We start from the raw sequence: 23,011 nt of genomic DNA, 5'->3' as shown, positions 1-23,011 counted from the left end.
ATGAGAGGCAGAAGCCCCGACGTCGTGGGCGCCGCCTCGCGTTTCCATATTGTGGTGGAAGAATGTGATCAATAAGTCTTTGTCTGAGGGCAGCACGCCGTCTGAATGCTTTCCTTTTAACGGGCGGTACACAAGGACAAGGTAGAGACAAAGATGACCGACATCGTGAGAAATGCATTTTTAAAGCTCAACAGGGACAAAAAAACAAGACGCTGCCACGGCTCTTGTTGTGTCGGCCTTGAGCGCAGCGGCACTTTACGTGGCGTCGATGCAGAGAATCTCAAAGCGTCCTCAAACGCATCGGGAGGGGGGAAAGAACAGCTGTAGACGTCAGAGTCCACAAAACTTGTCCAGAAGCTAACCAGATTAGCTAACAAGCCCCGCCCACTGACGAAGGGCACCGCCCTCCACCTTTCCCCCCTTGTGTGCAACCCTGTCACATCAGCGCGCGTTAAAACTCCACTTCAGGATGTTTTTAAGCCCTTTTTCCATGGGTTCTTCTGCAGAAGCTAATGCTAATGCGTGTGTGTGTGTGTGTGTGTGTGTGTGTGTGTGTGTGTGTGTGTGTTTAGTGCAAATATGCTGTCTTTTCCCACTCCGCTGTGTGATTGCGAGCAGGCGAGGGGACTTTTCCCCCGAACGCGGCCGCACACTTTGGCGAAGTGCTGCTCTCCTCCAGGTGGGGGTCATCACAGCTTCAAGAGCGGCAGGAAAATAAGCGTCCATCATCCTCTCGTCCCGCTGACCTCCAGGTACGGAAGAGAGAGAGCGAGGGATTGCATATGTGATGACACCGGGATGGTCAGGAACATCTCTGCTGTCTTATTAGTCAAAGCCTGCATGAACACTTTGGGTCTTCTGGGAGGGGGTGCATGATAAAAACCTCCTCCTGGTGCATCTGTGGAAAATGGCCGGGGGGAAATCACGGTGGAGAATCACTCAAAGACGAGGGGATGTCAACAGGCGCGTAATGATGGCTGATGGGCCCAGAACGCTCTCTGGGCCCTCACCTGCCCAGGTTAGGACAAAACATCATTAGAGCTAAAACAAGGCGACAGGGGCTTTGTCTCTCTTTTCTGTAAGCAACTCTCTTTCTTCCATACGTCTCCGAGTCTTTATTCCAGCCTTTTTCCAAATCTCTCTTTCACCTCGTGAGGAGGAGGAGAGCTCCCTCTGTGAGATGCCAGGGTGCTCCCAGTCCATTGTGCTGCTGGCTGTCAGGTTAAATTAGGGAGTACAGGCTCCGTGAGTGTAAAAAAATCAATACTTGATGGCAGATTGCTCCCCGGAAAATCTGTTTTGATTCCAGGATTAATTCTTGACCAAAGGCTCCGGCAAAATGACATGCCATTAGCCTGAAAATGAACACATTCTGCAGTGGAAATTGGATGGAAATGTGTCAGGTGATTGCCCCAGCAGGTTGTTTTGACTCCCCCCCCCTTCCCCATTTTCCAGAGGCAACTCCACCGTGGCCTCAGAGTGGTCACAGAGCCATTGTTGTCCAACAGTGTTGCCACCACTTGCTCACTCTTGTGCACGATGGTTTTTCCCCTGTTATATTTATAAAGCATAAAAAAGGAGACACAGTCTTCTCCAGCCCCTTCGTCCGAGTTGGGGTGGGGGTGGGGGGGGTGTTGCTGGATGCATTATTGATGAGTGAATAATGTGTTTGTCATAGCAGGTGACATTTTCAGGATTGAGAACTTAAACAGGAAGCTGAGAAGATCCAGTGGAAGGTGATGTGAAACAGGGATGTGTGACTCCAGGACAGCATGTTTCTGACCAGAACATTGTGTGTGTGTGTGTGTGTGTGTGAGAGAGAGAGAGAGAGAGAGAGAGAGAGAGAAGCATCTCTGAACTAAAAACATACTTATTTGGTTTAAATAAATGCACAAATAAAGGAAATGATGGAACCGCAAAGTGAACAGATGATGATGAGGATGAGGATGATGATGATGATGATGATGATGATGATGATGATGATGATGATGATGATTGGTGATGCGGGCCATTATTACGTCTTTGCTGAGGTTACAGCGCCCTCCAGCTGAAGTTAATTCAAATACCTGCATAAATAAACCCGCTCAGTGAACTGGGCCCTGTCCTGTTGCGACTCTCCTGAGGTAGCAACAAACATCACATTCGTGTATTTATATATGTTTTATCAATGATACAACTATAAGATTTTATTTAGCCTTGCAACAAATGTAAAATTTGGTTTAGGTACTTTAAATGCACATGTTATATATATTACAACTTTACTTACTAGGTTTAAAATGTTTTTTCCCCCCACTTTGTACTGGAAATCACAGACTATGTCTCAAGCATAGTTTAAACTTTTTAGGTTAGAACGCATGAATGTATACATTTGAAACGTTCTGTCATTAAAGCTCATTGTTATGAGTAAATAAGTGAACAAATTAATTTATATTGCATTGGAAACTCGGTGGATGCGCTGTAAAACAGATACAATCCACTAGGGGCGACAAACAGCTTCAAATCAACGCTAATCGCCTCTCAAGGAGCAGAAGAAGAAAACGGCGCTGAATGATGACGTTATTCCAGCGCAGAAATTTTCTTTTTCGAGTTTATTATTAAGTGTGGAGTTATTAATCCGTCGTGAGCTTGTTTTCTGTGTTTTTCCTGTAAAGAGTTGTATTTGTCAAGTCGGATGTCTTGGTTAAAAGCTGCATCGAGCTGCGGGGACGACATTTTTGACGAGAATGCGGATGAAATGAGCGTGATGAGCAAAGAATGGGCATCCAACATGAAGAAACGAATCCGGGTAAACACTGCTCGCTGTGTTTGCAGTATTGCTCAGTCTCTTAGTTAAATTACTGTAAAGTTATGTGAAGTTGAGTTTTTGTGTTCCTGACTGCTGTCGTGGACAGGATGGCTATGTAGACGGGTCTGATGCAGGGATGGAGGCCTCGCTTCAGGTCGGTTTCAAACAGGGGTACCTGGAAGGAGCTGCAATGACTGCACCCGTTGGCCGCCTTAAGGGGATGTTAAGGTGTGTTGTATCAGTTTGTTTGTGTGTGTATGACTGGGTTGTGTAGCTCAAGACGAATTATTTGTCCATTTCCCTTTTCTTTTTTTTTACAAACAAAACCAAATTCTAGGACCTTTTTAACAGTCGCACAGACTTTAGGTAACGGTGCCATCTAGTGGCCTTACATGGGTTAACATACTTTGTACCATTTTTCGTGTTTGTTCCATTGTGCCCTCTCGAGGATGTCTTGTTTTGGGTTCGTTGTTTTTCTTGTCATCATGGATTCGTTTTACACATAAAGAGGCATTAGATATTTCCATCTTTTTCTTACATGGAAACATCAGGACCCTCTTTTGTTCTTGCTATTATTGAAGACTTTTTTTCCTGTCACTTCTGTGTCATTGTAAGTGACTCTGCTGCCTCTTTGTGCCTCTGTATGCCACAGTGCTCTGTATTTCTGGTACCAAACCAAGCATCCGGAAAACCCCATCCCACCCTCTGTGACAGAGCTTCTGCATCGGGTCTCACAGTATGAAGACACAATCATTGATGGGACCAACAAAGCTTTGGAAAAGCCTACTCCCAATGTTAGCTCTGTGTCCGAGACCATGGAGGAGCTGGACTTGGAGCAGTCAGTGTCAGGCTGTTGTGAAGAGGGATGTAATGACATGGAATGCTGCAAAGAGGCTAAAAAAAATGACTTGAATGTTACAAACACACAGGAAAACCTTAGTTCTGGGTCATCTGAAAGCCTAAGTTGCCTCTTGCAGGAGTGTATAGAACTTTTTTCAGAATTTGGGTTGCCACAGGAGCTGATCCATCACATGGAGGAATTAAAGCCTATGTAGCAGATTAACTTGAGTTTAGAAAATCACTTGTTTTGAACTTTAAACAATGACAATTAATTTTATATAGCAATAAATGTGTGAATACTTGTATATATATAAAATGTAATTGTATATTCACAGATTTGTACATAAAAGATACATTTTGAAGCTTTTTTGAAAATAAATGTACAGCAAGTATCTACATGTAAATGGTTTCTTTAATTAAATGTGATAAGATGCAGTTAGAAAATTGATGTTCAGCGTTACTGTGATTGCTTTATCGGCGAGCACTTGAACGCAGCACAACTCCGCGCATTCTTGTGACGTCACGGCTTCGAACTGTGCGCTGACCTGCTACGCTGGTTATGCTAGGGCTTCCTATCAAACAGGATCTGCGAAACACTGTAAATATGTTCAGAACGAATGTTAACCATTAAGCCATAAGTGTTAAATACTTTTCTCTTGTGACTCGAGCAACAGGAATGTTTTTACAAATGGTTATCAGCATTCAGTGGCGTAACTGTATTTTAACTTGCGATCTGGCTAGCTAACTGAAGCGGATACAGGAAACGGTTCAAAACAATGCACTTTTTTATTCAGTTGCGCTGTTGTATTATTATTTGAATTATTAGAAGGACGCTGACTTTTGAACGTGTGATGTGCAATCGGTGTCCCTGTGATTAATGTGCGCCATACATTTAAAAAATGGATTCCTTGGTTGTCAGATTTAAAGATATATTTTTTAACATGTATCTGCAACAGAGATTGACAGATGTGGTTTCTTAGTGCTGGTGAACTGTGGTTGACTGATAAGTTCTATTTCGCTATGTTCAAATGAAGAGTTTCTTGATTTTACGGCTGTACATCCACTTCCCTAAAATTTCAGTTTTGTTTTGTAAGTCACGTGACGTCGGATCATGTGACATCTGATCCCGAGTTGTTTTTAAAGGGATTTTAATGAAAACGCGTTTACACGAGTGATTTTTGCCCACTAATTCATCGATTCTCTCTAATAGAACAACCATGGTTGCTCTCTGGCCATAGCTGCACTTTAAACATCATCATGAACTCCTAAAATTATCAGGTCGCTTGCCGACCTTTTGGAATAGAGGTCACCGTTCAACCCCCATTTGACCTCCTGGGCCACAGGGCTAGATGGGAGGCTGTTGCTGCCACGTTGAGAGTCCGGGTTGTAAAAGTGGGGAAGAAAGAAGTGGATTGCTGTCTGATAACTCAAAGGCCTCAACACAGGAAGCCAAATTACTGCTGGGCACCTGTGGGCCCGAGGGAGACGGAGACATAAGGTAAGACCGCAGTTTCTCTAAATACTCATTATTTTCCCTTTCATCCTAATGAGTCTAGCTCTAACTTAATCAGGTTTTGTATTGATCCCCAGGATGTGTTCTGAAAGGTGATGTTGCTGATCTTTTCTTTCACATGCTTAGGAATAAACACGACAACAATGTGGAGGTGCGTGAGGACGTTAAAGCTGTGGAGCCGAAGAATAGTCCCGAAGTCCGAGAGATCATGAACGGACCCCAGAAGGTGCTCGCACCAACACCGCCTCCCACGAAAATCCCAGAAAGTCCCCACACAGCACAAACTGCAAATAGCGCTGCAGACGCCGCGCACGCTAACCTGCCCCAGTGCACTTTAATCTTGCCCGAGAAGCCGTTGAGCTCGACTCATTTCAGCGCAGTAGAAGCTGAAGCTGCGTCCTCGGCTGCTGCGGACGGGCGCCCTGATATCAGCGCTCCGTTGGCTCAGGCCGTTTGTGCTGAAAATCACGCGGAGATAAACACGATGCCGCGCGCTAACCTGGCCGCTCCCGACGATGACGGCGACGAAGCTGAGGCGTGTGGACAGGCCCCCGGAATAACCGACGTCTTATCTCAGCCAAACACTCAGCTGCCGCCCGTTGTGGTCGGACAGGAGGGGTGTGAGATCTCTCTGAGCTGGTGAGACACTCGGGGAAAACCGTTACAGTTCAGCGTTGAATGCATCTGATGGGGAGAGTTAACAGGTTTCGTGTGTTGATGTCAGACTTCAATGTGTCTCTAATTACAGCGCTGCCACTGAGCCTCCTCAGACGGAGCTCGCTTCAGCGTACAAACTGCCCGGTCCCCCTTCAGAGGAAGTTGCAAGCTGTGACATCACTGAGTCGTCTTCCAAGCTGAAACCCGGAGGACTCGATCACAATGGTGAGGAGGGAGATTCCGGGGACGTTGTTGTACCGCCTGAGATCGCAGCTCCGGAAGAAGGCGGTCGTGAAAGGTCAGTAGGTCCTTTACAGCTGGTGTATCCTTCTCGGGCCACTAGGGGGCGTATAGGCACCATTATACAATTATCTACAGTTTCAGTTTGTTCAGCTAAATAAACACATATAATCTCAAGAGTAACGATAAATTGTTTTGTTTCTGCAGCTTGGAGTCAGAACAGGATGTGAAGCCTGACCTCACCAGCCCATCAGAGAACATGGGACAGGAAGAAATGATCCTGAAAGGACAGGATAAAGACGGAGATGTTGATAAATCAGAGGAGAGTGAGGAGGAGGAGGAAGTGAAGAACGTGCTTGCTGAGTCCAGGATTCAGACTGGGGATGATGCTGAGATCCCGGAGGTGACTGGAGAAGAGGAGTGGCCTGCAGGCAGCTCAGTCAACGGTGCTGACGGGCCCGTTCTCCCCGAGGAAGGAGCCGAGGACGACCTGAGGAGCAGGTCTGGGAAGTTATTCAGTCTCAGAAAACCATCCGGTCTTTAATCACATGTTCCAAACACGCGTTCTTAATTTAGCTGTTCCAAAAATAGCCAGCTGGTCTCCTCCAGTCAATGCACGTTAAAGGTTTAGTAAATTCCCACCTAAATCCTGTAGCAACCGAAGGGATCGCAGCAAGCATGAGCAACACCAAATATGCCTTATCTCTGGCTTTAGATGCACTCTGTCCTCTTTCTGTCTGTCTTGGTGGCAACAAAGATAGAAATCATGAGGCTTTCTGTCCTTTCCAGCGAGGAAGATCTGTACAGAGGAGCCGAGGAGCTGACGGCCTCTCAAGATAACGGAGCGGGATTCCTGCCCCCAGGTCAGTCAATCACCACTCTCTTTTCCCTTTTTCTTGTCTGCTCGATCCCACTCGGGGGTCACAGGGAGGGGATGTCAGTCCATCTCTGGAACTCACCTTCCTAAAGCAATCGTGCTCTGGGTGTCACATACCGACGCTTGTGTTGATGTTTTTCAGTGTTAAATGTGGAGGACAGGTGCAGCCTGGCTCCTGCCATGGATATTCTGTCTTACAGCGAGAGGGAGTGGAGAGGAAACACCGCCAAAAGTGCCCTCATTAGGAAGGTCGGTGACGGCTTCCACTTTAAATCCAGTTCTTTTGCATGGGGGCGTCCAAGAGTCCTCCTGTGGTGTTGCTGTGTGCTGCTGCAGGGGTACACGGAGATGTCCAGCAGGTTCAGCAGTCTGAGGAGAGTGAGGGGGGACAACTACTGCGCCCTGAGAGCCACGCTGTTCCAGGTGTTCACCCACAGCACCCAGCTGCCCTCGTGGCTGCAGGACGAGGACGTCGCTATGGTAATAATGCTGCCCAGCAGTTAGCGTGCCAACTATCTTTAGCTCTGAAGCCACAACCGTGCCTGTGCTCAATTAGCTAGAGGCTAACTCGGGCAAATTCCTTTAGATTTCAGCGCAGCGAGCTGCATCAGAAACTCCCAACACGCCTCATGTTGTCGCCATCGGGGCACTGGCTGATCCTGATTAAACTGGCCTTTTTAGGCCATTAAGGGGCCCCTCTAAGCTGTAGTGTGTCCCAGCTGCCTCCACGGCATCAGCAGGCATCATTGTTGTGGTCAACTATGCCATGTTTGGGGTTTTTGGTCTGCTCTGGTGTCTGACGTCTGAGCGGTTTGAATTTTCTGTTTACAGCTCCCGGATCAGCTGGAGGCCCAGGAGGGGTTGATAAGTGGGTGGTCATTTCCTGGAGAATGCCTGCAGGGAGACGGGAGAGGAGATGCAATCCTGCAGATGAAAGGCTACACGAAGCTACTCAGAGCCAAGGTAACAGCACAGGAAACCGTCGTCTGTGTGTGTGTGTGTGTGTGTGTGTGTGTGTGTGTGTTCATCTCCTAAAGCATTCCCAAATGGCCCCTGTCTTGAGGCCCAGTCAGGATCACTGCTGCCTCACACCACTCAGGGTTTATGAGAATTAGCCACATGCTACGCTGGCTCCAGACTTTATAGATTCCCTGTATTTCCTCTCAGAATAGACTGTTGTTACTCTGGTATGTGCTGTTTCCATAAATATGAGTTTATAAGACTTTTTAAATGCTGCCTCCCACCCTTAGAGCAGTTCATAATGCCAGAGAATCGATTTGAACTCAGGTTGCTTTGTCCTCCTGCCGTTTCTGCCCTCTGATTAGCATTATTTATTTCATAACTTGGCGCTTTGTCACTGCGACAACATTGGAAATGAGTCTTGACTCAGCGTTTCCAGTCTCAAAAGTCCAAATCATGACTGGTCGTGGGTTTGTGTGGTCACGAGTGCGACACCGGCTGAGTCGTTAACAGAGAGAAGCAGCAGATAAGAACAGATAAGAAGAAGCAGAAGTGACGCTGTCCAGCCTGTTGAGCCACACACGTCCCCCTTCTCTGCTTTAACCCTCCTAATTAATGAATCAATTCCTCTAAATGGGGCATTCGGGGCCGTCTAGTCATGAGGAAATCAGCCGTTAATCTAACCTAAGACTCCAAAGGTTAATATTATAAGACTTGACGAATATGAAGCAGCACTAACGTCTGCTGTGATCTGCCCCCAGTGGCAGGCAGCGGTGGACTGCCCCTCGGTGGCCGAGCGGCAGCGTCTGTGCGAGCGCTTGTTCCAGGGGGGGGAAGAGGAGCTGGGTCTGCTGGAGGCGCTGAAGCTGCTCATGCTGGCCAGAGCGCTGGAGCTGCACGGCCGCATGCAGGCGGAGGGAGACGTGCCGCTCTTCTGCTGGCTGCTGTTCGCCCGGGACTCGTCCGACTGCCCGCGCTCCTTCCTGTCCAACCACCTCAGCCACGTGGGCCTCAGCGCCGGGCTGGAGCAGGTAGGAAGCGCCCGGGATCAGCGCCTGACATTTTCCAGTCCCTCAGTCCAAACGTGCTGCTGCGCGTCCCGGCGTTCTCTCCCCTGGGAGTTTGCTCCTTTCAGGTGCCGTCGGAGTGATTTAATTGCTATTTTCCAGCTTTTAAATGGGGGCTGAAGTGATCCCAGCTGTAAATCTGGCGTTCTTGAGCGGCTGATGACAGTCAAAACATTCTCCAACTCTGCAATTATTCCCCTCATTCTCTTTTTCCTTTTGTGAAGGTGGAGATGTTCCTGCTGGGCTACACCTTGGAATGCACTATTCAAGTTTACAGACTGTACAAGGCAGACACGGAGGAGTTTGTCACCTTTTACCCAGACGACCACAGGGACGACTGGCCGTCCGTGTGCCTCGTCACCGAGGACGACCGTCACTACAATGTGCCCATTGTAGAAGCCGTCGAACGCGCGGAGCTGGACTCGAGCTGATGGCCGCCGCAGGAGCGACCTCCTGCCATCGCGACAGTCCTCAGGTGGACCGCCAAAACGAAGGGTTTAGTAAAGGAATAGTTTGACATTTTGGAAAATGTGCTTTCTTGCTGAGAGTTAGACGAGAAGTAGCCAAATAAATATGTAAGGCGGCTCTGGGCGGAGCTAATAGCTGGGCGGAGCCAATAGAACACACCAGCATATTTAAGGTTCGTTGCTGTCAATGGTTAACTGGACTGCTCAGTAAATTTGGCCCGTTTGGCTGGTGTTGCCCACTTTTTCCTCACTGAACAGAGGTGTTTACAAGAGCCACCTAAACTGCACTGTTGAGATCCCTCCCCGGGCTGCTTGACCCCCCCACCCCACTCATTTACACCTTGACCCTTATGGCCCTGAAGGGTGACAGGCTGGATTTCTCTCAGGACCGCCTCCGAAGCCAAACCTCCTAGCGTTAGCCTAGCATAGCGTACAGCCTCTCTCCAGATCTACCTCACAGTACGACCAGTTATGCATATTAGCCAAAATGTCTATTCCTTCAAAATATGCAGATTTGAGACCTTGTACAACTTTATTTGTACGCGCTGCACTGTAAAGTTTTCAAGTTGCTCGTCGTGCGTGTTGATCTGTCCCCGGTTTCGGCGTTTCTCTGTAAACGACTGATCAGAACGCTGCCGCGAGGCTAAAGCGGGGGCGCTTTTGGCTTTTAATTTATTGCTGCGATGAAATCGAATTTTAACCGAGCGACTGCGGCGAATCATCGGGAAACGGTCACCGTTGTAGCGTGTGTGAGTGTCTGATTCCTGTAACATGCTGCCTTTAACCAAGCCGATGGAACCGTCAGAAAGATCCTGGCCACAGCCTCCGGATCCAGTCGCAGACGCCCGCTTGGTCCTCCGCGTTGCCTTAGAAACGATGCACAACAACGAGCGAATGTGGGCCGCCGCACCGGCGCCCAGCGCGAATAAACGGCGTTTCCTCGCCCATCCGGGTTTGTCTCCTTAATGGTCTGATTGAGGCGAAAATTCTGTTGTTTTTGGGCGAACTGGTCACCTGACCCGACGCCATTCGTGGTTCTCTTCCTCTTTTAGCCCCCCCCCCCCCCCGGTTGGTTTGTGCAGCATCACACTCCGTACCGTTACCCGCCATCGCCGCGGAAACGCTCATTCACTGCACATGAGGAAGCAGTTCTGAGTAACAGGCTTTTATTGCTCTTTAGAGTGGGGGGGGTGGAAAAAAGTTAAAGCTAAAGTCAAAAGTCGTAACAATAAAGCAATTTATTTCCCAAATAAGAATGCCTATACAGTATTTACAGCACATGTGACAGTGGGAACACTACCAGCAGAAGGAGATGGACCTCAGACTGCAGAACCAGGGAACGATCAGAACTGATAGAAGGAGAGATTCCCGACCCCTCTTAAATATTCCCGTGGCGACGCCTCTAGAAAACAATCTGTACACGGCTGTATGTCAAATACGATTGCACAACCCAACAAGTCCCACAACACGTCTTTAAGTCGGCGTGCTCCCGCCGCCCTGTCCAGAAAAGAACACAGTTAAAGGTGGGGTTGGTGTCCCCGCGGCGGCTCCACCGAGGCTCAGGTGTTTGGCTCGTCCGGAGGAGGACGGCTTCTCCACGCCGTCTCGCCATCTTTTTTTTGTTTTTTTTGGCTTCCCTTGTTGGACCGGCGGACACACACGTGTTGATACACCCACTGATGATGCGGAATCTTAAGAAAAAACAGGTATTTACACTTGGAGGTGCATGGCTTTCTCTGCTCCTGTGGGTCAGACGGAGAGCCTCCGCGGCGTCCTCCGCGGCGTCCTCTCAGTCCTCCTCCTCCTCCTGGAGCTCCGTGATGGTGTCCATCTGGGACCGGGACTGCACCTCGCTCATCTGGGCCGAGTTGTCGCTCTCCGCCACCAGCACGTTGGACATCTCGCTGTTTTTCTGTTGGCAGACGGGGAAAGGCGAGTTTGTCGTCTCTGCCCCTCAGCGGCAGCTGGAGCTTTACTTCCGTTGCCGTTTTAAAGCAAGCGCCAAAAACCGACACCCAAGGTTGAGGCGAAATACAAAGAGCTCCGTCAGCTCACCTGCTGTCGATAAACGTAGCACGCCGCTATGGCGACCATTGTGGACTCGCCTACGAACCCGGCCAGGAGGGAGCCGACCCCGAGCGTGGCCCCGTGGACCCTGAAACGCCAAACGAGAGCAGTCCAAGAGCCGCATAATCCAGAATTATCTCACGTTTGACAACTTTTCACCGCCGCTGACCTTCGTGACCTCTGGCGTGGCGACTTACCCCATATAAGGCAGCACAACGAGACTGGTGATGAGAACAATGATGCGGAGAACTGAGCTGGGGGCCAGCACAAAGGTCTTTTTCAGGGTCATGAGCCACGCGGTCAGATGAGCCCGGAGGGTCACTGCAAACACACACACACACACACACACACACACACACGATAGAAACGTCCATGATCGGGAAGGAAAATCTGCCGTGCGCTGAAAAAAAAAACCCTGGGGGGAGGGGGGGGGGGGGGCGTCACCTGGCAGAGGAAAGAAGGAGAAGATTCGCAGCGGGACCACGCACAGCTCGGCGAAGGCGTAATCCACGCCGATGATGTCCACCAGGATCTTCTCCGACACGTGAGGAGTCCAGAACAGCACGAAGCAGAGCTGCGCGACAAAAGCACGTTAGATTACACATTCCCCCCCCCCCTTGGCCCCCGCACGCCTCGTCACAGCTCGCTACATCAGCGGCCAACGCCAAATGTGAGAAGCTCGGTGGAACCTGGAGAAGCCTCCCTCCTCTCTGCGGGGCACCAGGAGGGTCAGTTCTGCTCTGCCTCCGTCCCGACCGGCCCTGATTACAGCCCTGCGGCGCCTCCCTGTTATCACTCAGATTTAGAGCGTTAGGCCGCGCCCTGGATTAGACACCCACAATTTGGCTTTAAGAGGCCCCAGGAAAGCTTTTGTGAGTCCCAGGACAGAGAAGATGCCCCCCCCCTTCCCTGGTGGGACACAGGGCCTGCCCCAAAGTTCCGTTTTGCTGCCTCTTGCGTTTTATTAGCCACTTACTGGGATGCGCCGCCGTTGTCACGGCGCCCTCTGCTGTTTTGTCTTGTCCACTTTTTTTCACACCTCACCAGGACAGCCCCCCCCCCCACACACACACACACATGCGCACACATCCCAAGAGACCCGACTCTGGCCACAAACTTCCTGTTATTCTTTCTGGTGCAGTTATTGCAACAAACTGGGACGTGAGTTCCTTTTTTCCTCCTCAGAAACTAGCTTAGCATCGCGGCAATGGGAGGCGCCCGTGGCGCCGCTGGCTTAAGGATCATCTGCCAGGACCTTCTGGAATGTGCTTTTATGTGAATGTCTGGTTTTAATGAGCTCTTAAACATCTGAGTCTCTTCACAAACTTCCATCCTAATGGGTCGCAACTCTAAACCAAAGGGGGGGGAAGCTCTGAGCGTTAGCATGAAGCGTCCAGAACAAGGCTTTATGCAAGAATTGGTGCGGGACGGTATAGTATGGCTGCTCTAACTGGTTATACTGGTTCTGGAAGAGAAACCTGCTGCAGGTATGAGTGAATCACTGCTTGACCCGAGTTTAGGGACGTTCAGACGTCTGACAGACGTTTCCTCAACTGCGAATAACAAAAGAATCTTATCCTGATGTAAATATTGACCCGTCAAACAGCGCCGCTGCAATCTGGATCTGCCTTTTTTGGATCGCCTCAGCAGAGGTGCAGCTAACGTAGAAAGATTGCGCGGAATGAGGCGGGACTGTCACCCTGGAGCTGCGTCGTTTAACATTTAATCCAAGTGCGGGCTGATGGTTCTGGGGTCGTCTGAGGTGACGATGTCAGCGAGTTCATGTGGGTTTCCAATAATGTGTAAGCAGCTGGAATTATCCAGTAACCCACGATCAACCCATCACTAGTTAAAGGCTACACTACTACGGGAGCCTGGTCCCGATAGGGGTTTCTCCCTGTTCAAATGAATAATATCGTCTCTGGACGTGGACGGTGGACGCAAGTGCCGATAGAAGCGGGTGCGGCGTGCCGGGACTCACCATGAGGGACAGCGCCAGGCAGCAGAAGGTGAACTTCTTGATGTGGGACTTGGTGACGGCGCTGCTGGCGTTGATCTTGTTGCTGGGATTATTCTGCAGGAGGGAGAAACCGTTCACCTGCCGTGATCTCTCCGAGCTACAGGCGTTGGCGGTCGCCGGGATTACCTTGTCGAAGGCTGGGTACACGGCCCTCAGCTCCGTCAGCCACCCGTAAGGCATGTGACCCACGGGATACGTGGCCGTGAGGACGGCAACGGCCTGGAATGACAAAGTCGCCGCTGCGATTAGCCGCGGGCACGCTAACGCAGGAGCAAAATTAGCCTGGTGTCTAACAATAGACTTGAACGCCACGCGCTGGGTGTGTTTTCACAGCCTTGGTCTTGTTTTTGTGCCCCCGAACAACAACAGCCTTGCGCGGGAACAGTAGGGCCGCGTACTGTAGAAAATGTTTTCACTCGGGATAATCGGGCTCCGCGTGGACGTGGTGAATCACCCCAACCGCTGGCAGGTGGCGTTGTCAATGATTTCCAGTTCATTCTGGTAAACAGCTTTGTGTTGCCTCCGTTAGTGAGGGAGCCAGAACGCTCCAGAGGGGAGGGGGCTTGTTAGCATCTGATACTTCATCTGTGACCACTTGACTGTGGGAAGGGAGGGGGGGGGGGGGAAGGGGAAAATAACGTAGGGACACAAAGACGTGTCCCCGGTTTGTGGAGGTAAACACCCACCTTGGTAGCGTCGGAGGTCCCCTTCAGGTCACGAGACACAAAGAGGTTGACGATGGGTCGGCTGATGCGCTGGGTGGCCAGGATGAGGGCCAGGGGCCACCAGAAGCTCAGCATCTTTTTGATGGTGGCGTCGCCCTGAAGGCATCAGATGCCCGTTAGCTTGTGTGTAAACAGAGCTAAACGGAATCTAAAAAACAACCCAAACTTACCCCCACGTCCAGTCCGCTGGTGTCCGGGATGTTGTCGTGGATGTTGCAGTAATAACCCAGGCCGACGATGGTGAAGCGCACCAGGGCGCCCATGTACAGGGACAGGATGGGGATGAGCAGCGGCTCGGCGCACTCCAGGTTACTGTGGAGGAGGATGGCCACGAAGACGATCTGGGGAGAGACGCACGCGCTGAACGGCGGAGTTCAAAAGGGCGCCCGGGACCCTCGGCCGCGGCGAAGCGTACCTGAGCCACCACGTCAGAGACGGACGCCGAGCCCACGATGAGGCTGTACTTGTGCTTGAGGAGGATCCCCGCGTGGATCCAGGCCTTGGGAGTAAAACAGAAGCAGAGGCGGGTCATGGAGGGCGCGGCTCGGGGGCGTGTCCCACCGCGCTGACTCACCATGGCGTCCAGCAGAGGGAACGCCGCCAGGAACAGGAACGCCTTCCTCGTCTTGCGTCCCACAGAGTCGTCCACATGGTGGAGCTTGTTTATGATGTAGTAGCCTAAATCGGTGTACGCTGCGGAGAGCGGGCAGGCGTTAGTGCACGCTAGCAGCACGCCGTCGCTAATGAGGGCTGCGCCATCTATACAGGTTGGGATTTCTGAGGGGAAACATGCTAACCGCTAGCATGGGCTAACTCAGACGTTAGCCAGCGGGTTAGGGTTAGCCTGGCGGCTGACTGCTGCGTCATGGCGTCCTTTTTTGAGTGTACACGTCTTGACACGCACCTATTAAGATGTGGAGCACGAAGGCGGTGGCCCCGGCCGTCACCAGCAGGAACATGGCCTTCCGCCGGTCCCGCTTGCTGTTGACGAACACCAAGCCCACGTTCTTGAAGTCGCTCAAGGGTCCGGTGAAGAACTTCATGAGCGAGTAGGCCAGGCCGTAGCTGGCCAGCATTTCCACGGCATCTTCTTTAACCGTCGCTATGCCCCTGTTGAGGGCCTGGAAGACATGTGGAAACGTGCGATGAGTCGGCGCCACGTGAGCGTGACCATGACCATGACACGCGTTATCTTCCAGCGCCACTTCTGCTTTTTAACATCCGCTATGCTGCACCATCAAATTGCATTTCCACGCTCATTTTATCTCGCGTCAAAGGGTGTTTTCCAGGGAAATGTTGCCCCAAAAGAGGAAAAGTAGCACTTTTAACGTCCAAGTTGTTGGATTTTCCTCAGCTTTAACTCGACATAAATGAGAATTTCTGATAAGGCGTCAAAAGCCCGAGTGGCGTGGGACAAATCTGCCATCTAAACCTGCTGTAATCTCCTGTCCTCATCCAGTTCTTCCTCCAGGAGAGTCCCTACAGCTGCCCTCTTCCTCTGCTTCCCTGTGCTATTTATAACAGATTCCAGCCGTTGCATAAGCTTAATCCTGACATCTAGCAGCGTTTGTTTTTAATTCAAATAGTCCAAGCAAGACCAAAAAAAGGTGAAGGAATTAGAGATGACGCTTCTGCCATCTACAAACCACAGCATCATACTTTGCTTCTTGTTATTATTATAAAAACCGGACAGATGTGCTTTGATTCCAGATTAACAGAGAAATAGTCCACAATTTGTGTGGAATTTGGTGGCCGGCGTGACACAAATTCAGGGGGAGAAAAACAAGGGCGTGATTTCCTTTTCCCTAAATAATGTATATAATCATGGATTCCTCCAGTTTCCAGCTAGGCTAGCTGAAGCTAGGCCGAGTAATCTGGGGCTCAGCGGGGCCGTCGCGGGGGAACTGCGGATTAGAGAATTAAAGGTTAAAGAACCGAGCGAAATAAGGAAAAAGACGCAGCGGCGGCGGCGGATGCGTCCCACGAGGAAGCAAATCCAGTGTTTTGCGTCGTTAGCCGCGGCTAACGGAGACACGGTCCCGTGTTTGGGACCTAACGCGCCGAAAAAGGACGAAGAGAGCCGAAGCCTTACCTGCTCCCCCAGGTCGATGGCAACATTGGTGATCGCCAGAGGCACCAGGAAGCGGATGAGGGGCCAGTACGGGCTGAGGGATGGGAACTCCACCATAGTAGAAGCCGGGCTGACAGAGCGAGGGGCATCTGCCTCGGTCTGGGTGGGTTGGAAGGGAAAACCCGCTGCTGGCGGCTGCTGAGCGGTCCGAGCACCTGCGTTCACTGCGCGGTCGAAGTGGGGCAGCGGCGGGAGCCGAGGCGCTCCTGGGGCGGCGGTGGTGGCGGCGGCGGCGGCGGCGCGTCACAATGCTTCGGTGCTGCGGAGCGGAGGCGAAGGTCAGCGGAAATCTCACACATCTTCCTCTCAAATCATCCTCGAGGGTGGGGGGGTGGGGGGGGGGGGGGGGGGATGGGGGCGGTGGCGGAGACGCGGGCTGACACCTAACAGCGCGGAGGTTTAAACCCGAGGGGGCGTCCAGGTGTGACAGCGATCGGAATGCGGGTCCGAGCGCGCACCGGTCCGTTTTTGCACGCTGCGCACTGGGCTGCGCAGTAGGGCTTCCTCCGAGGCTCCGCGGCCGTGACATCAGCAGCGCGCCGCGACGTCACACACGCCAATGCACACTTTCTTGACATTAATCACACGCCGATGCCCCCCCCCCCAGATAATTGATCAGGGACATTTTAAAATATAGGCGGGTGAAAACGGCGTTCTTTGATCAATAAGCGGGGGCTAACTGTTCCAAAGTCAATAAAAGTGTTTCGTTAATTTTTATATTGTATATTATAAAGGTAGGAAACTTCCAAATGGTAAAGAGGGTAGATTCTGTAAAGGCGCGACCTCTGTGTGTGTGTGTGTGTGTGTGCGTGTAGACTCGGGAGCGCCTGCAGTGATTTTAACTGTTGACTCGGGTTTTTTTTTATTATTTTTACAAGCAGACATGCCTTAACTCGGCAGCTGTAAAGTCAGATGTTTACTCGTATCCTGCAAGCATAAACTGGAGCTATAATTCCATCATAACTTCAGGATTGTTGCTGTAACTGTGCTGTTCACGTGTTTATATACAGCCATGAAGGGTGTTTAACCCGGCCGCTTGTGGAGTCATTTTGAAGTTATGGTTCAAGGAAAACAGCCCACAATGCTGCAGAGTATTTCAGAAAACGTCTCATTATTGCTACAGCAGATTGTTGTTTTCCAGGTTTAATCAGGGAAACGTTACACGGCGTTTAATGTTCTTACTTCCTATTTACCTGTGTCTCTAAATTGAAGACCGGCATCATTTGCAATTTAGAGATATTTTGATCAGTTGTGAGAACATTTTGCTATCATTAAAATAATAATAATTCACTAATTACTCACCGCAAAATAAAGTTTTTTTTAACCCTGTCCGTGTATTGGGTGGTGTTTTCAGATGGTGCGACAGCTCCCTCTAGTGGCCATAAACTGCAGGTGTGCTTTTTTGCAGGCTCGTAAAAGTGCACATTTGTCTGCACTTCGCAGCTGCTTCGTGTCATAAATAGTTGACTCAAACACGCAGATAAGATTAGAATTTTTATGAACAAAAAGATATTGTAGCTCATAATCCTGCTGGAAAAACCCAACCCACATGTGAACTAATATTTCTGACAATATAATATGATGAACAGGGACAGAAATGCTTTTAATAATTCGACTGCACATAGAAATCTGTTTTGCAGACTTCGTATGTTTTAATGGAATTTGGCAGAGCTTCCAACTGATTTTTCTTTTAGCATATATGTGCGACACATTTGCACCTGTATCTGTCCGGGTCCATTTTAACAACCATCTGTTGACAGCATCCATAATTAATGGAGCGATGAGCTCTGGAGTCAGGCGACTGTTTGTCATGTGTTTCATTTTCAGCTGCTTAGTTGGCAGTAATCTCCCCCAGGAGTTGAGCAACTATTGATTTTCTGTCTCTCAGGAATGGTGCTGCTGATGGACTGTGATGCGTCTGTAGAAGACCATCCTGGGACTGTCAGGAGACCCATTTCAGCTGTGACTGAAAGCCTTTTTTGGGGGGTTAGTTTCTGGAAGAACGCCGGTTGTCACTCTGTGTTTGAGTGTGATGGGCAGCTTCCTTCCTCACCAGCATCCAGAGCTGATTATGCAACGGGTGAAAGTAATATTCCCGTAACATCTGTCCCCATCTGCGCTTTTTAGAACAGGAAACGACATCTATAGTTAAATTTGGACCATCTGTTGAAATATTCGAGATGCAATTTTGAGTATGTTTAAGGGCAAATGTGATAAATACGTAAAAAAAAAGAGAACAAAACGTTTTATTTTTAATGGGGGAATAAAGTCAAAATGTAACAAAAAGAAGTTTGTTGAAGAATGATCTGTTGCAGTGTTAAATTACCGGAACATTTATCCAACATAACTTTATTAATCTCTTCCATGAACAGATGTTCCAACAGCAGATGAGGAGTGATTTAGATCTCTTTTCACAGGAAGTGATGTCAGACGCTCTCAGAGTGTCTCCAGGCGCTCCAGAGCATCTGATAAATGCACCGACCACAACTCAGGCTCTGATGGATGTGGATGGCGGCTCAGCATCCCCAATTGGGGAATAGGAGAGAAGGGGCAACAGTTAAAGAGTTTTTTTATTACATCCTGGACAGTAAGAAAGGGGTTTATCACCCCCTTCCTCTGGTATGGATTTAAAGAGTACGCACTGTGGGTCCGTCCAAATCCCAGCCTATTATTAAATTGACTGACTCTTAAACACAAAAATTTCAAGTAAAGCTGACATATCAGCCTATTTTCAAGAAAATCTCCCTTTTGGCTTGGACCCCAAGACTTGTAATCATGATGTCATTTAACTGGAGCGCTACCTTGTCGAGCAGATGCAATAATGGCTTTAACTTCCAGAGATCCTGTGTTCAGTATAAGGTAAAAACCACCCACAGTAATGAACGAGAGCCTACAGTCTTGAATTATTCTCTCTAACCACTTGTTTGGGGACACACTGCTGGGCATTTTTACTTTTGAGAACTCAAACGATCAAATAAACATTGCCTATTTTAGTGGAAAAGGTTGATTGTTTTCCCCTATATAATCCCCCCATCTGACTGACGTTCCATACCCATGGCCCATGACCGCTGCATGGGCAGCTCGTGGGGTTCAAAGTTCTTGCATCAGTGACCTTGGACCCACCTGGCTGCCGTCCAGTCCTGGCACAGTCTGGCCGTCAGGGGGCGCTCAGAACCCGCTGAATCTCTCCTCCCCTCCACGGCAGAGGAGGGCACTTCCATCCATCCGCAGCACCCATCTGATTTAATTGCTTCCTTCCTGTCGTTAATTGATGCCAATCTCTCCGGACGACGACTAGAGCCACTTTACACGGTCACCATCCCGCAAACTCGCTGTCATTTATCTCCACCGTCGTTTGCAGCCTGCAGTTGTTGCGTGTGCCCGTCGAATTCACCTGTTTCTGGCCGTCTGGGAGCTGTGAGCACCCGCAGAGACCGAGGTAAACTCCCACACCTGTTAGCTCACACGTTCACTGCTGCTGAGATCGTGCATACGTTGCAGTTTGGACTCTTTTTCTGCAAAATGTTAATTAAAAAAGTGCAGCGGGCATCTTCCTCTGTAGGATATTAAAGCTTTTCCCCCAAAAAATAAATGCGTGGCAACGCCCAACAGGTTCTGATTCGTGTATTTGACAGTGTTTTTAAAAATCTAACAGTTAAACACATCGCACTAAATAGCTACTACTACTACATTGGTGTTTTTTTTCTGCACGTCAGCCGTCAATGGACCTCCACTGTGACGTCCTTAAAATTCAGAGCGAAATAGACTCAACCGTATTTAAACGCTTGGTTCGATTCATGGTGCTCAAATGAAAAATCCGTCACCATTAAACGCGTTATGGTGCACAATGTGAGGTTCTTTGGGGTTCGAAAAACGGGGAAATTAACTGGCGGGAGGTGAAATCTTGAAACCGGCAAGTGTTTCGCGGGGAAACACGCGGAAGGACACAGCGGGGTAGTGCTGAGGTTTATAAATAAGCGTAGTAAGACGTCTGAGCTCTGATTCGCACGCAGCCGCTGAGAGCGTGCGTGTCGCCGTGATCTGTCCGCTCCTCATGCACGCCTCACTCGGGCTGAACCCGCCTGCATCACTGTGGAACTGGAAGGATTTAATGCTGCTTTCGTGTTGGATTAACTTTTTTGCGCCTTTCGGATCGACTTTGCGCCGCATTCTCAGGACGACGGTTTCATAAAAATTGTAAAAGAAAGGTAAGAAACGGTCGTGCACGTCACTTCTCCCCGCGAGTGTAGTTTTTAAAGATTATTGCTCTTTGCCAGCGCCGGTTCATTCTAGTTTTCTTTCTTGCACTACATTTGCGTGTGCTGGAGCCCCGGCCGAGCACCTGCTGCAGCAGCCCCGGTGCACGCATATGAGGCGTGCACACGGTTTGCTGTTTAAGTCACCATATGACGTTGTAACGCCGTCGTGCGCTCCGAACCCGCACACCCCTTTTCCAGATGAATCAGATCTTCTTTCTTCTTCTTCCACTCAGCTCCGTAATAAAAGGTCGACAGCAGAGACGACATGCCGCTGAATTCAAGTTTGGCGAGTAAAAACTACGACTACGATTACGATTCTCTCCAGCCGTATTTCTACTATGACAACGAGGAGGAGGACTTTTACCCGCAGCAGCTTCAGCCTCCGGCGCCCAGCGAGGACATCTGGAAGAAGTTCGAGCTGCTCCCGACCCCTCCTCTCTCCCCGAGCCGCCGGCCGTCCCTGTCGAGCCTCTTCCCCTCCGTGGCCGATCAGCTGGAGATGCTCACGGAGTTCCTGGGCGACGACGTGGTGAACCAGAGCATCTGCGACGCCGACTACTCCCAGTCCTTCCTCAAGACCATCATCATCCAGGACTGCATGTGGAGCGGCTTCTCCGCCGCTGCCAAGCTGGAGAAGGTGGTGTCGGAGCGGCTCGCCTCCCTGCACGCCGCTCGGAAGGAATCGGCGGGCGGGGACTGCACGGAGCCCTCCGGCGCTCTTTCGTGGAAGCTTAACAGCAGCTATCTGCAAGATTTGAACACGTCTGCGTCGGAGTGCATTGATCCATCCGTGGTTTTCCCGTACCCGGTGGCGGAGACGCCGAAGCACAGCGCAGGGACGGTGCATAGTAAGGATCTGGGACTGGATACGCCGCCCAACAGTGGCAGCAGCAGCAGCTGTAGTGACTCAGGTAAGCTGCATTTTGTGGTCACCGTGCCAGTTTCACGACTGCCACTGGGAATTCACCTCCTATAGAAAACTTGGGTGTCAGTGGTTTTGATTAATTGACAGGCAGGAGGTAGACATGCTGCAGACATGTTTCACCCATGTTGTGAGATTAGCTGGGGGCTACAGCTGCAGCGTCAGACGGTGTAATGATGTGGAAGACTGTACAGAGTGTTCAGTCAGAAGCATGTAGCCTGGACGTGACACAACTGCTGTGACACGTGTGATTGAATTATTTTTATGTTGCAGACGATGGAGATGATGACGACGACGACGACGATGATGAGGAGGACCAGGAGGAGGAGGAGGAGGAGATCGATGTGGTCACGGTGGAGAAGAGACAGGCGGTGAAACGCTGCGACCCCAGCCCGTCGGAGACCAGGCTCCCCAGCCCGCTCGTGTTGAAGAGATGCCACGTCTCCACCCACCAGCATAATTACGCCGCCCATCCTTCCATGAGGCACGAGCAGCCGGCTGTCAAGAGGCTGAAGCTGGAGAGCGGCAACGGCGGCCACAGTAGGGTCCTCAAACAGATCAGCAGCAACCGCAAGTGCTCGAGCCCGCGGACGTCTGACACCGAGGATTACGACAAGAGAAGGACTCACAATGTTCTGGAGCGCCAGAGGAGGAACGAGCTGAAGCTGAGCTTCTTCGCCCTGCGGGACGAGATCCCCGAGGTGGCTAACAACGAGAAAGCGGCCAAGGTGGTGATCCTGAAGAAGGCGACGGAGTGCATCTACAGCATGCAGTCGGACGAGCAGAGACTTCTCCTACTCAAGGAACAGCTGAACAGGAAAAGTGAACTTTTAAAGCAGAGACTGGCACAGCTACAGGGCTCACGTGTTAAAGTTTGAATCATACACTTTCTGGCCTTTTTTTTATTTTTGTTTTTTTTATTGCAAGTTCAAGACTTCGGGTGTACAGTTGTTGTTGTTGCATGCAAATGCAAAAAAAGGATTAAGTTGTTTGGAATCTTGGTTGATTTCAATGTTAAAACTGCCTCAATTGAAGTTATGGGTGGATTAAATATTTAAAGTTTATTTTTATTAATAAAATATTAAAAAGGGGACTACCCTGTTTGAGTACCCAAACTAAAATATAAATTTTTATGTTTTGTATATACTTAATATTTCCTAAGAAAATGTATTTTTGGATCTCAATTGTCTGGATGTTCAGACCCAGTGTTTGTTTATTCCATTATGTTCCTGGATTCTTTTTGAAATATAAAAAAAATGTTCTTCTCAAATTTGTGTGTGTGTCTTTCAAAGTGAATGAGCAGATGTAAGGAGGTGGGGGCACATTCAGGGTAAAGAAGTAAAATAATGACTATCAGCTCTAAGATCACTTAAATTAGTCCTCCAATAGGCTCCTGAAGCACATGGTTTGGCAAAAAGTGAAGCATTTCCTTTTTTGGTTAATGTCTTATTGTGTGCTGGAATGTTGGATTTAAAATTAAT

At 49.8% G+C, this 23,011-nt stretch overlaps 4 protein-coding genes across 7 annotated transcripts; 3 read left to right on the top strand and 1 right to left on the bottom strand.

Annotated features, from left to right (window-relative positions):
* Positions 1–2,521: 2,521 nt before the first annotated feature.
* otulina (OTU deubiquitinase with linear linkage specificity a) lies at positions 2,522–4,017 on the top strand. Its single transcript, XM_057012437.1, has 3 exons — positions 2,522–2,785; positions 2,892–3,013; positions 3,438–4,017. Exons 1-3 carry the CDS (start codon positions 2,672–2,674, stop codon positions 3,838–3,840), a joined length of 639 nt encoding a protein of 212 aa, XP_056868417.1. The 5' UTR covers positions 2,522–2,671; the 3' UTR covers positions 3,841–4,017.
* Positions 4,018–4,125: 108 nt separating this feature from the next.
* LOC130513617 (uncharacterized) lies at positions 4,126–10,358 on the top strand. Of its 4 annotated transcripts, XM_057012433.1 has the most exons (11): positions 4,133–4,223; positions 4,836–5,123; positions 5,265–5,777; positions 5,887–6,093; positions 6,243–6,536; positions 6,825–6,898; positions 7,055–7,161; positions 7,249–7,392; positions 7,744–7,875; positions 8,634–8,903; positions 9,164–10,358. In XM_057012433.1, the coding sequence occupies exons 2-11, from the start codon at positions 4,975–4,977 to the stop codon at positions 9,368–9,370; spliced, it is 2,097 nt and encodes a 698-aa protein (XP_056868413.1). In that variant the 5' UTR covers positions 4,133–4,223; positions 4,836–4,974; the 3' UTR covers positions 9,371–10,358. The 4 variants fall into 4 exon arrangements, with proteins under 4 accessions (XP_056868412.1, XP_056868410.1, XP_056868413.1 ...); XM_057012432.1 differs by having other exon boundaries at positions 4,126–4,223; positions 4,969–5,123; positions 7,055–7,392; XM_057012430.1 differs by having other exon boundaries at positions 4,132–4,223; positions 7,055–7,392.
* Positions 10,359–10,626: 268 nt separating this feature from the next.
* Positions 10,627–16,685, bottom strand: ankha (ANKH inorganic pyrophosphate transport regulator a). The gene is made up of 12 exons (XM_057012435.1): positions 16,311–16,685; positions 15,123–15,339; positions 14,793–14,911; positions 14,634–14,717; positions 14,389–14,559; positions 14,180–14,314; positions 13,620–13,712; positions 13,455–13,547; positions 11,918–12,047; positions 11,671–11,794; positions 11,462–11,561; positions 10,627–11,318 (listed from the first exon to the last, which is right to left on the bottom strand). Exons 1-12 carry the CDS (start codon positions 16,404–16,406, stop codon positions 11,196–11,198), a joined length of 1,485 nt encoding a protein of 494 aa, XP_056868415.1. The 5' UTR covers positions 16,407–16,685; the 3' UTR covers positions 10,627–11,195.
* Positions 16,686–20,341: 3,656 nt separating this feature from the next.
* On the top strand, positions 20,342–22,800 carry myca (MYC proto-oncogene, bHLH transcription factor a). Its single transcript, XM_057012436.1, has 3 exons — positions 20,342–20,557; positions 20,842–21,519; positions 21,804–22,800. The coding sequence occupies exons 2-3, from the start codon at positions 20,874–20,876 to the stop codon at positions 22,406–22,408; spliced, it is 1,251 nt and encodes a 416-aa protein (XP_056868416.1). The 5' UTR covers positions 20,342–20,557; positions 20,842–20,873; the 3' UTR covers positions 22,409–22,800.
* Positions 22,801–23,011: the final 211 nt, after the last annotated feature.

Source organism: Takifugu flavidus, chromosome 17 (assembly GCF_003711565.1).
Source record: "Takifugu flavidus isolate HTHZ2018 chromosome 17, ASM371156v2, whole genome shotgun sequence".
Taxonomy (NCBI): domain Eukaryota; kingdom Metazoa; phylum Chordata; class Actinopteri; order Tetraodontiformes; family Tetraodontidae; genus Takifugu; species Takifugu flavidus.
This window is presented reverse-complemented; position numbering and strand designations above follow the sequence as displayed.